Source organism: Cynoglossus semilaevis, chromosome 5 (assembly GCF_000523025.1).
Source record: "Cynoglossus semilaevis isolate Cse_v1.0 chromosome 5, Cse_v1.0, whole genome shotgun sequence".
Classification (NCBI taxonomy): domain Eukaryota; kingdom Metazoa; phylum Chordata; class Actinopteri; order Pleuronectiformes; family Cynoglossidae; genus Cynoglossus; species Cynoglossus semilaevis.
Genome location: NC_024311.1, coordinates 8,951,068 through 8,963,904, shown reverse-complemented (window position 1 = coordinate 8,963,904; position 12,837 = coordinate 8,951,068). Strand labels below are relative to the sequence as shown.

At 43.6% G+C, this 12,837-nt stretch overlaps 1 protein-coding gene across 2 annotated transcripts in view; it reads right to left on the bottom strand.

Annotated features, from left to right (window-relative positions):
• Positions 1-302: 302 nt before the first annotated feature.
• Positions 303-12,837, bottom strand: part of LOC103378981 (cadherin-8) — an 80,671-nt gene continuing 68,136 nt past the window's right edge. For both annotated transcript variants that reach the window (XM_017032594.2, XM_008310361.3), the window contains exons 8-12: positions 7,529-7,665; positions 5,906-6,027; positions 5,121-5,238; positions 2,138-2,389; positions 303-1,742 (exon numbers count right to left, since the gene is read on the bottom strand). In XM_017032594.2, the coding sequence (XP_016888083.1) occupies positions 1,249-1,742; positions 2,138-2,389; positions 5,121-5,238; positions 5,906-6,027; positions 7,529-7,665 (1,123 nt within the window). In that variant the 3' untranslated portion in view covers positions 303-1,248. The remainder of the gene's footprint in view (positions 1,743-2,137; positions 2,390-5,120; positions 5,239-5,905; positions 6,028-7,528; positions 7,666-12,837) is intronic.

The window sequence follows — 12,837 nt, the reverse complement described above, 5'->3', positions numbered from 1 at the left end:
GGGGGTCAGGAGTTTACGAATAATGTCTATTGACTTGGGTCGTGAAGGTTTGTGACTTATATTAATATGGGTCTCTGGAAAAAAAAGTTTGGGAAACACTGGTGTAGTAGACGTGAACGGTCACATGACCATGAGCTGGAACTGAACCGAGGAAACCACTGGAAAGACTCTCCTCCCACGCATTTATGTGAAAAGTTTCTGGTGGGGGTGGGCGTCTGATGACAATCAATAAAGGAACTGTTTACTTTTAGTCCTTATGATGAAATCCTCCTTCCATTCTAGTCAAGGCTCGGCCGATGACACAGGGTTGCAAATCAGTTTAATGTGAAATCATTTCAAACACCACTCACATTAAATTGTAAGTAAAGGAAAAGAGGATTAGGAAGTGAACACAGATAGAGAACTGAGAACAATAATGAAGAATCAACACGTCTGTTTTCAAAGCACAGATTACAATTGTCTTTAATGCTGCTTCTGTAAAAAGAAGGCCTCAGAGTTTCTACATTTTCTTTTTTTTTGTCTTTGTGTATTTTTTTTATAGGCTAGTAATACTTGCAACCCACACCTGTAGCATGTAAATACAAAGAGTCGTATAAAGCGAGCCTGTCTGGGCTTTAGATAGGTTGTGTATAAATGTGGCCACCGGAGGACATATCAAATGAAAATCAGTTCAACCTTGAAGCCGACGCTGCTCCCGTTTGACGTCTTTTGTTTTTGTTTTTTTCTTTTGTTTTTGATCACTCATACATTCATCATTGTAATGTAGACCGTAGGTATTGCTTTTTTCTCCATCTTTTTGTCCGTCCGCAGTGTCCGTAGTCCTGCTCGCTGCCCCCTGCAGGCGGAGCATGGTAACACAACAATGTTCATGGTCATCGTCCCTTTCACGAAGCAACTACGAGCAGAATGCGGAATCCTCTGCTGCTGCCAGTCTCGGCCGATGACTAACACCCAAAATACTGCTAGACACTCCACAACAGAATCTAAGGTACACTCCACGAGAATCATAGTTCTTCTAAAGATAAAAAAAAAAATACTATTTGGCTTAACAATTACAATGCGCTTGAAGTAGTGAATGACAACTGCTATACTTCACTCTAATAAGAATACAAAACAGTGACCTCCTGTTTCTTTTGACTGGTTGTTTTTAAACACCTGTTACTAAAAGCCAGCAACCCCCTAGCGTTTAATACACAAGTATGTGGACAGAAAAATTACAAAGGTCTTTTTTACCTAACAAACTAAAGGTCAGGTCTCACGGTCGCTCTCACCCACAGAGTAGAGATCCCCAAGTCTTCTGAAGCGCGGGCCCCACTCTCTTAGATAGTCATAGTTCTGGTCCGAGTCTGACGACGCAGTCTCCAGTGAGCTGAGGGAGTCGGCCACCGATCCACATCCTTCGTATCCATAGATCTGTATGGAGTCATAGGGTGGCGCTGTAGGGTCATTATCTGCCTCGTGGAGCCGCACGTTGATGAATTCATCCACGTCCACGCCGTTGGGGCCTGTGTGCTGCCCCGCTCTGGGCATGAACGGTAAGTCGGGCTTGATGTCCTTGCGGGGCAAGTAGCCATTGATGCCGTTGGGGTTTTGCAGCGTGGCGATGTCGAACGCCTCCGTGTCCTCCTCACCCCCTCCTTCATCATCATAGCGAATGATGTTCTCCCTCACATCCTCGTCGTCTTTGACAATCAGCGGCTCGTTCTTGTGCCTCCTCAGTGTCACGAAGAGAACGACGATAACTGTCAGAGACAAAGACACAAAAGCTAACGTTAACCCCCCTGCTGGACCTTCAGTGCTGCTCCTGTGATCATATGATCACGACAATAACAGCAAAATTATTACCCTGCAATAGCACCCTCCCTCTCTCAGGAAGAAACAAAAACAAAATCTGCGTCTGAATAGAATATGAATATGACTCGGGTCCTTGTAGTACATATGCCAAGCCTGTAGGTGGTGCTGTTTCGACCACGCTTTATCATACTAAAACCGGAAGAGTCTGAACTGGAAGTTCGGAAAATTGTGAAAGAACCCAAAGATGTAGCAAACTGTAAACAAACTTAAAAAAGAAACACAAAAGGCGAAGATGTAGCATGGCAAGTAGATGATAACATGATCGAAGCCAATAACAACTCACCCAGCAGCAGGACAATACAGGCCAGAATGGCAATCAGGGCCCCCATACTGAGGCCGATAGGCAGGACGTAGGCCTCCACGTTGCAGGACTGCACGGCTCCGTCCTTGCTGCACCCACAGACTCGAATGGTCAGGGTGTTGGTGCTGCTCAAGGGGGGGTGTCCATTGTCTGTTACGATGATTGGTAGAAAGTAGAGTTCCTGTTTCTGTCGTCGGAAGCTGTCGTGCTTGGCCAGAACACTGATGGAATTATCTGTCAGGTGCAGGTAAAAAAAGATCGATGTTTGTGGGGAAATAAGAACAAACAGATCCTGAACATCCAGTACTGAAAAACCAAACTCACACGACACTCAATTTTAGAATGTTCCACTGGTTGGGTTTTGGAAAACAATAATAAAAAGATCAGTATTCTCATTGTTTTTAGAACCTGGAGGGATGTAGACCACCAGGCAACGGTGGTTTAGGATGGACCTTTGGACTAGATGTCAAGTGGGCTGGACCAGTACAATCATATTTCATAATTCATAATTCATCAAGTGGGCCAGATTGAACCTCATATCAGGGCCGTAGTTGTCGCCCACTGATCTAGATCTATTGACTTCTAAAAATGACTCTCTCTCCACCATGACCCTACCTTTGAGAACCATAATTCAAAAACTGCAATCTGACAACAAAGACAACGCTTCCATGAAGCCCTCTCCTGATTGGCTGACTGTTCTTGACAGCTATCACCTAAACATATTTGCAGAGTCGTTGAGTACAACTGTACTGTCAGAAGGCGAGGAGTCGAACACGGAGAAATATATTACAGCTGCTGACCACGAGCAGAGAGTAAAACAATCGGAGTTGAAAGAAACGGTTATTCCTAATAGGATTGGCTTCTCGGCCTAATCTCTGTTTGATGAGAAGATATTTTGGGATTTATTTCCTCACCAGCGAAGACATAATGAAATACTCTGTGCTCAGTGAGGCCAGACATCCGCGTGTTGTCAGGATCAGCAGTGTATCAGCAGAGAGGGTGGTCAAACACCGGGGCTGATCCACCAACAGCACAGATCCACAGAAATAACACAATTGTAAAATAACTGCCTCTCCTGCCTCCCCCTCCCTGCCCTCCCCCCTTCCCCCCCAAATATATGTTGAAAAAAAATCAACATATATTTGCAAATCCTATTCTTAGAAATATGAAATGGAAGGTGTTACAGTGTCACTGTTCAAAAATGCAGATTTCCGTCTTGTGTCGAAGTTTTGACAACAGTTACTAATACTAAAAAAAAATCAAACAGAAAGTGAAGAGGAGTGTTTGTGACTACAGTCGGCCCCCGGTCTCTCCTCTGTGCCGTCCCTATAATTAGAATGATGAGCAAATACAAAGGCAGCTCACAGAGGTGGCCGCTCTTCATTCAAGTGTCGTCCACAGCTGCTCTTTTAGGAGGAAACAGTCGCTGGAGAGCAGTGGAGTACAGTACAACGGACTGTATGGCGGACGAGTGGCTGCTGTTGATGTTGACGTGGCCTCGTGTGGACGAAACCAGTCATAAAGTCCTCAGACGTGTTTATCATCCCTGCAGGCGTCTGATGGTTATGACTAAAACCGGTTCAGACTGGTCTCTGTGTCTGTTTTCAGCGAGCCACTGTTTGGTGCCTGTTGTTCTCGTCCAGATCACCACTCAAACACCTAACGCTACAGGTTTGTCCATCTACGGACAGGTGCCTGGAATTGAACCCATGACTAACAGCAAATGCACCACAGTAGATCTTCTTTTTTTCAATTATATTTCAGAAAATAGTTGACTAAATATCACTGGTAAATTGTAATCTGTCTTTTGGAATGTCTTCAGAGGGGACAGCTGTGGACGAGTGGTTGAGAAGAACATCAGAACTGAAAGGTCGACGTTTGGCTTCCAGGCTCCGTGTGTGTCTGCACGTCTTGGTTGCCAAGTTGCTCATTGTACCCAGCAACAGAGGACGCACAGTCTGTGTCCTCACACTGTTGGACCGAAGCCAGTCCACGGGCAGGGTTGTGTGAGGAAGGACAACGGCATAACATGGATGTAGAGAATGTCCAACTGCAGACGTCCAGAGGACGACCAGTCCAAATGGATGGACTTTTGTCTCCGAGTCTTTAAATGTAACAAACAAAAAGCCCTCATCATTAAGGACTCTCCTCGGTGTTGAAAACATAAGGCACCTGGTACATGTGTTGCCCAGAGCTGGAAACATTACACAACGCGGTGATGAAAACAATCTGTTCAGATGTGAAGAGGCAGGAGAAGAGGATTTGGATGGAGATGAAAGAGGAAAAAACAAGTTCTGAGAGCACTGAGAGCATTCAGATGGACAGGCAGCAGCATTTAGCAGCAGCATTTAGCAGCAGCAGCAGTGGTCGTTCTGTAGTGAGATGAAAGACGACCAAAGAAAACATTTTCGATCCTTTTTCCTTTAATTTCCTTCAAAACACACTGAGGAGTGGAAACAGAGCTGATGTGGAGAACAGACACTTTCACACCTGCCCATCGGTTCTCCATGTTTCATCTGCAGTGTGCGGTTAGACCAGGAGTGGCAAACATATGGCCCGTGGACCCAAACTGGCCCATTAGGGGGTTCACTTGGGCCTGCTTGATGAATTTTGAAAGTAAAAAGACACAAACTCTAAATTCTTAAAAACATGCTATTCCTTAATCATTCACTAGGGGCGCCCTGTGTTAAAAGACAAGTAGATGTAGGTTCAGGAGCAAATATAATTATCTCATGATTGTACTGGTCGACCCTGGGCCAAAATGTGTTTGAGACCCATGGGTTTGACATCCAATGATGGAGGCATAGACACACAAATCACAAAAACCCATCCAAACACTACAGCCCAGCACAACTGGGATTCAAACCAGCAACCCTGTGGCCCGGTGCTTTTGGACCACTACAGCGTCAACAAAGACCCCCACAGTCCAGCCTCTGGTACCGGGGGGTATTTAAAGGTCTCTTACCGGGGTTGTGTTTGATGGTGAAGTTGGGGTTGTTCAGCATCTCGGGGACCAGGCGGTAGCCAAAGCTGTGGCCCTGGACCGGCTCGTCTTTGTCCACGGCACTGACAGTCTGAATCACCTGTGTGGAAACACAGAGCAGAAGATTTCCACAGACGCTCTCTCCCGGCCATTACAGCAGGCAGACAATTTATTACTCTATTTTTGCCACCTGAGATTGCCTGGCTGTAATGGCGGCTGGATCACACCTGATGAAATATACGCTCTGTTCATTCCAGGAGTTTGAGATTATTATCAATGAGTTGGCGTCTCGTCTGGCACACTCTGCCCCTCCTGGCTCTATCTGTTAATCTGTCACCCTGGGTCTTATTATGCAGTATGTCTTTGTGATTGATTGGAAATTAGAATTTCGTCCCTGCAGGAAACTTTCTCTTTTCCACTCGTCTAGCTCTCTCAATAAAGCCTGCCATTGTACGTGTGAAGGTACTCTGAATGGGGTCGATTGATGAGATAGAGAATCCTTAGTACTTATCCAGGAATTTTTGGCACGGGTGATGATGGTGCCATCTGGAGGGAGACATGAAAGACAGTCCTGAATTATGATCCACTCTAATCAATCCTGACTGCTCTCATTTCCCCCACAGTCCGTCAGGGGAGGGCAGTAGCAGAGGACCAGGACCGGGCCCCCGCCGTCCCGATAAACAGGCCCGTAATTCACCGCAGCCAATCATTAGAGAGAAAGAAAGGAGAGAAAGAAAGAGACCACAGGGAGGCCATGGATCACTCACCTGTCCGGGCTTTCCATTTTCACACAGAAAGGCCTCGTATTCACTGGCGAACTCCGGGGCGTTGTCATTCACGTCCATGACTCTGATCGCCACGATGGCCCTGGAGATCTGACTGTGGTTTCCTGTAGACACGTAGAGAAACAACCAATCAGAAAGCTTCGTCTTCTGCTCACTGTTTGAGAATGTCTCACGATGACTTTTTACTTGACGATAACATTCCTTAAAAATGGACGACTAAAAAAGAAACTAGAAAATTTAAGACGTGGTGTTGAAAACATGATAGACAGATTAGGGCAGAGGGAGGGGCAAACCTCCTGCAGGGGCAGATAGGAAGTAAAATCTGGTTAGTCAGATGTCAGTCTGTGATTGAGTGGCTGTGGAAAATAGCATTATTATAGAAATAGATTCACATTTATTCTTCTCAGAGAAAACAGACCCTTTCTGCCACACCAAACCCTGCAGAGAAAATCTGTGATTCAAATTCACTGCTGCCTCCATCACTGAGGTGGTGTCAAAGGTGGTCATTCAGTTACCTCAGTTCATCAGCTGACTACAGTCTATTTATATTCACTGTAAGGTGTCCTTGGGTGACAGAAAGGCACCTAAAAATGTATCATTACATTATTATTATTATTATTATTATTATTATTACAAAGTTATTATTATTATTATTATTATTATTACAAAGTTATTATTATTATTATTAATACTATTATTAATATTATTTATAGATGAAATATTTATTGACCCCCTCCCGGGGGGGGGGCGCTCTGTCTCCAGTCACAGCTGCTGTAACGAGCGGCGAGATAATGAATTTTAAACGTATGGCTGCGAGACAGAGTGAAACATTCAGTTTATTATAAGACAACACTTTTTTATCTGTTTGCTGCGATGCTGGGATTTGTCTTCGCCCGGTGGGCAACACATTACCCCGGTGTTTGTGTGTTTCATTCTTCCGGGCAATTAATGTGTGTTTCCTTTGATTAAGGAGGAAGAGGGGCAGATATAGGATGTGTAGGAGATTAAGTAGATGAGAGGGAAAAAAAGGAAAGTTACAAGATGAGGAAATTTATATTCCTACAGCCCTGAGAGCTACGTTAGGCTTTATTACAGCATACAACACCCCCCCCCCGCTCCCCCTCCCCCATCGGAACAATCTGTATGCAAATAGAGTCTTGCACATGGTGGGAGCTGTTTGTGGCTCTGCCGGCGTGATTTTCTACAGCGTCAGTGAGTTTTGTGGTTCGCAGATGTTCTTTAATCTGTAATGAATGCTGGCGTCGGAACATTCCACTCTGGAGCACGTCTTTAAAACGGTTTATTTGATACGTTCTAATGTTCCTGCACGGCTACAAAGCCACTCCTGAGGGACTTCGACCAATCACAACGCAGCAAATCAATGTGTCTAATACCTGTCTACAGTTACATGATGATCCTTCATGTGTGTGGAGTTTTGGTGGAAGAGTTGAAGTGTGTCAGCAGAACCAGAGTACTCTGTGCGTGTACTGCAGTTTTCCCGTGTTTTAAAAAACAGGTGTGGCCGTAAATGAGGAACAGACTGTGGACGATAAAACCCACACGACAAACGGCAGACGCCCAAACTCTGATTTTAGGTTCACTCACGGACTTCGGTGGCGGTCACCGTGATGTTGTGCCACATGTCGGTCTCTCGGTCCAGCGGCTTGGCCAGCGTTATCTTGCCGTCGTCCACGTTGATGTTGAATTGCCTCTCCAGGTCCGTGTGCCGATCGATGAAGTATCTGCAAAGACAACACGTCGTGAAAAATTTGAGCCCAACTCTCGGGTGACAGCAGCAGCCGAGGCCTTCTCGGCCCCCGCCCCCTGGGTTTTGCGGCCGGCGGTGCCATATCCATCAAGAGCAACCTGAACATGGATGCACTTTTAAACAGCCAGAAATCAATGGTTATCACTTGAGGAACAATTACTGGCTTCACATGAGCAGCAGGAGGCAGTTTAAGCTCCACGCGGCCGTGGTGACATTACCGTCGTACAGAAAGAGTCATCTGGTGCGGTGTAGTGTCAGCGTGAGAGATGAGGTGTTGTTAACCCTGGTTTGGTTATGTCAACACTCAATGGCTCCCAGAGGCTTTGTATTAATGAGAAGGAACTGCCCCGTGTTAGGGATGAGCTACGACAAAGAGGACGGGGGCGGGGCTTCTGATGGAGATGATGAGGACACATGTGACCTTGTCTGACCTCCTGACAAATAAAGACGCCTGTATTCTTGTCAGGAAATGAGGTGCGATGTACTCTGAATACCACAGTACTCTGAATACCACAGTACTCTGCCTGTTTTTTTTCCATCCGCGCAATTAAAAAAAAAAAATCCAAGTAACGGGAGGCTTTGTAATTAATTCACTGAAACTAATTACGTTTTAATCAAACAGTCATATTTGACACATAGATTCAAATAGACTTTGGTTGTTGACTGAACATACAGAATGTCATCATGTAGCAGCTAGCGCATAGCATGTGTTAGCAGAGACATTAGCGCTCATCAGTGGTTGTGTGTGAGTCAAAAACATGCAGTCGACCAAAACTCAGGACCTCAGTGATTCACCCGGGTTCATTATGTACAAGTGTTTCTCCTCCTCCTCCTCCTCCTTCACTCTTCCAGTCCCTGATAGCAGGTTTCATTTGTCTTTCTTCTGAGCGCTAACATTTCACTAACACAATTTTTAAACTCGATCATTTCCTCCCTCCCTCCTTTCTTCCCTCCCTCCCTCAGATTCCACTTGTTGTCAGTGACACTCATCGGTGACATTTCCACTTCTGAGATGAAGTGAGGAGAAATCCTCCTGATGCCGGGCTGAAGGGGGGTCCGTGAAGACAAACACCGCTCACCCCCCCGACCCCCACCTCCACCTCCACCTCCAACCCCCCTTCCTTCCACCCCTCTCCACCCCCTGCTCTCTTGCCCTGCAGACACAGAAGACTTTTAAGACAGGCAGACAGCAGCAAACCACCTGGGAGCAGAGTGGAACCCAGCCAGTCTGACTCTGACAGGAAGTGAGGAGACGGAGCCTGGAATGTTCTGCTACCTGTCACTCAAAGTGACACCTCTACGTCAAAAGACTTAACAGCCATTTAAGAATAAAAACCCATTTTTATATTTATATATATATATATATATATATATATGTGTGTGTGTGTGTGTGTGTGTGTGTGTATGTATAAAAGTTGTAGATAATCTGTCTTTTTTGTGGGGCTACATTAACGAACAACAAAAACAACAACAAAAGAACCATCGTGTTTTAGCTTGTGATGACTCAACCTCATCATGTGTAATTCTTTGCTCATGTCACTGGTTTCTAAAGTAGGGGTTGCCCCCACACTAGGGGCCACAGGTCTGATGTTTGCGGACGTCCATCCATCACTGCACCGTACCAGCCCCCCGTGAACCTTCCTGCGGGTGGTGAGTCCACTGGAAGGTACCAACCGCCCTAACCAGGATTCGTTCTTGCCCAGGAGGTGAACCCTGGGGTTCCACACCAGTGACAGAGACATTGCCTCTGGGCCAAAGCGCCACATGTGGGGGGACGGAGCAAAGTCAAATATTTTTCAAATGTTCCTCAGTTGTAGAGGTCGTTCTGTCCTCTGTTCAATGATCAACATTACTGAAGAAAAGACAGTGTTTTTTTCGCAGGAACATGGGTGGGGGGGGGGCAGTGGGGGGACGGTGGTCAGGACTCACTGACTTATGTTTTTAACTGTGATTTTTTTTCACACCAAAAAGATCAATAAATAAATGAAAAAAAAAAGAAAAAAAATCAGAAAACACTCCTTCATCATAAAACTCTAACCTTTAACTTTGTGCCGTGAAAGTTTGAAAGGATCTTTGACTCCGATCAGGTTGATGTTGTTTGTTCTGCAGATTTGACTCCCCACGCTGCTGATCAAATGTTGCAGCTTATTGGAGTGAAACTGTCGGAGCGGTCGATGTTTAGTCAAGTAAACAGTGAACTGTGATTTTATTACATTAGTGGACGTGACCCGACTGTGGAAACGGTGGAAAAATATTCTGATCTGAGGAAAATAAATTCATGAGATGATGGAGTCTGATAAGTTGTAGATTAAAAAAAAATCTTGTCTTTGATAAACAATGAATATAAAAGAAAATCGTGTTTAATTCACTTTGTGAAATATGATAATAAAATGAAGTGGATTAAAATAAAAACAACAGTTTTTTCACCCAGGGTCAGATCAGCATCAGGTGTCAGCCGTTACTGGACAAAATGTGAGGATGAAAATACTCCATAACGTAGTAATACGCATCTCTGGTTTTGATTGTGTTTTATTGGTTTAGGTTTGAAATGTTGGCCGAGAAATTACAAAATAAAAGCCTTTAAAAACACAAAGAACGAGCGGCTGAATATATGTGTTTTAATAATATCACAATGTCAAGACCATGAAACAGTGTGTGTGTGTGTGTGTGTGTGTGTTTTTACAGAGTGGTAAAAGTGACATTGCGGCTTGTTATTAGGTCAGTGATTCCACTGGGACCCCGGCCTTTAAGCCCACCTCCACTAACTATAGCTCTGTTTATGTGAATCCCTAAAAAAATGTTTTTAAACTATTCATGAATATAAAAGGTTCAGGAGGCGAAGAGAAAAAGACCGGAGTCAGGAGAGCCGTGTTTGGCTGCAGCTAAGATGTTTCACCGTTAAAATAAAATCTCTGGGAAACAACAACGACAGCAACGACGACAACAACAACAATGTTTTTTTATAGACGTTAAATGAAGCCATTGGCAGAAGAATTAAAAAACTGAATTTTTACTCGGCTTTTTCCACATTTCCTTTTTTTATTTTTCCTCTGGCGAAAGTCTGGCAGCAGAGGTCGACTCAAGAGGAATAATCTAGAACTAAAAACAGAATAATCCACGCAAAATGTAGACTGGATTATCATTAACCTCATTCACAACGTTAGTCAATTTAATTAAATAAAAGCATGTTAAAGAAGCTAGATTCAAAAGAATAAAAAACAAAGGAAGAAAAATAAACAAAAGAGAAAAACATCCAGAGATAAAAAAGAAATAAAAAAAGTTGAAACAAAGAAGAGAAAAAGAAAGGAGGAAAAAAAAGTTGAAAAAAGAAAAAACTACAGTAAAAGACGTGACAAAAAAACAATCGCAACAAAACGTAGAAACAAGTTAATGGAAAAAGAAAAGGAAAAAAGAGAACAAAGTGAAAATAATGAAGGGAAAAACTGCGACAAAGATTTAAAAGAAAGAAGAAAAAAAAAAAACTTTTATCCCTGAACCTGACGCCATCCGTTCAAATTAGTTTACTCTGTGTTTTTCCTGAAAACATTTACCAAGTGCCAAAACAGGAAGCTGGTGTCTGGAGCGTTTTACAGCAGCAAATGTATTAAGAGAGTTTGTCAGCAGGGGGCTGCCAACCAACCAGCTGCACCACAGTCATTCATTATTTAGTCAAATGAAGGGAGAAGAACTTCCAGACTTTCACTCCCAGTAATCAGATACTCAGGTCCAACTCTATGCTGATGATGAACCACTTATAACTGGATAAAAGTCACAATTCTTCAACTAGAACTGTGGGTGACTGTGGGTTACAAAGTGGATAATAAAGAATTCTTGAACTGGACAATCCGGTACATTTTTCAAAAAAGTTAAATTAAATAATTGTATTTTTCTATATCACATTCTTATTTTGGAAGAAAAATTATTAAAATATTTTCCATTTTTATATTTGATGTTTAAGGCCTCTCTTTCTCAAAATAATTTATCAAGATAAAATTTGAGCAAAATATGAGACTTTAGAAACCACAAAAAAAATTATTGGACATTTTTTTACTACATTCAGTCACATTTTTCTTGCACAGTTTTACAATAAAACTTTAACAGACAAATATGTGTGCCAAAAATGTGCCTTTGTTCCCCTGAGCCAATCATGAGGTCCCTCACAGACGACAATAAAAAACATTATATGTTGTATCGTATGTTTTTATCTGTACAAACCACTGTATGAGTTGCTGCCACCTAGTGACTGGAGGCTCGTTATCATTCAAGCATTACAGCAGTGCTACACTTTTGTCCAGTGTGCCATATTCCACTGGAAGCCCCTCACGGTCCCCCGGCACCTCAGCGTGCCCCCCATGGAGCCCCGCCCCACTACTTAAGAATTACTGCCTTAAATTGAAGATTTTTTTTTAATCTTTTTTCTTTTTATTCATCTGTTTTCCGATGATGTCTGTGGTCGTTGCGAAGCTGCTGCAGTAAATCACAGTTTGCTACTTTTTTAGCGACCCCAGTGAACGCCCCCTAGCTGTGACACTATGATAGCTGTTCAGGTCAGAGACAGAGAGAGTGTGTGTGCAGTGACAGTGTGTGTGTCGCGAGAGTGCGTGCGAGCAGCGGCAGAAGCCAGCGTTCCGACCTGTTTACGCCCCGGTGAAACAAACACATCTCAGAGGGGAAGGTGACCGTTAAGTACCGCTTCTAGGACATTAGTACCGATCCAGGACTGAGCTAAAACCCGTGACATCCATATTTGATGGAGACGCTCTCTCCATACACTCAGCAGCTGTTATAAAATGTAACAGGACATATCAAGTCACCTGGGTGACTGTGTCGTATCTCTCCGAGGAGTATGCATTAGCTGCAGTGGTACTGTAGTACTTTATATTGTACCACGTGAAGTGTATTTGTTCACGCAGAGTGACTCTAGTTTTCCATTAAACTTGTGTTGGAAAACAAGATGCACGTGGACTGGACTGATGATGACGAGAGAGTCCTGCTGATATTTATGGTTTCTGTGTACTTCTGTGTACTTCTGTGTACTTTTTTCTTCAAATAAATACATTTGAATTCCTGCTTCAGCAGCAGTTTTTTTTTTATCTTATTTTCGTGACAGTGAAGGAATCAAACTTTAAATTCCTGTAAATGTACC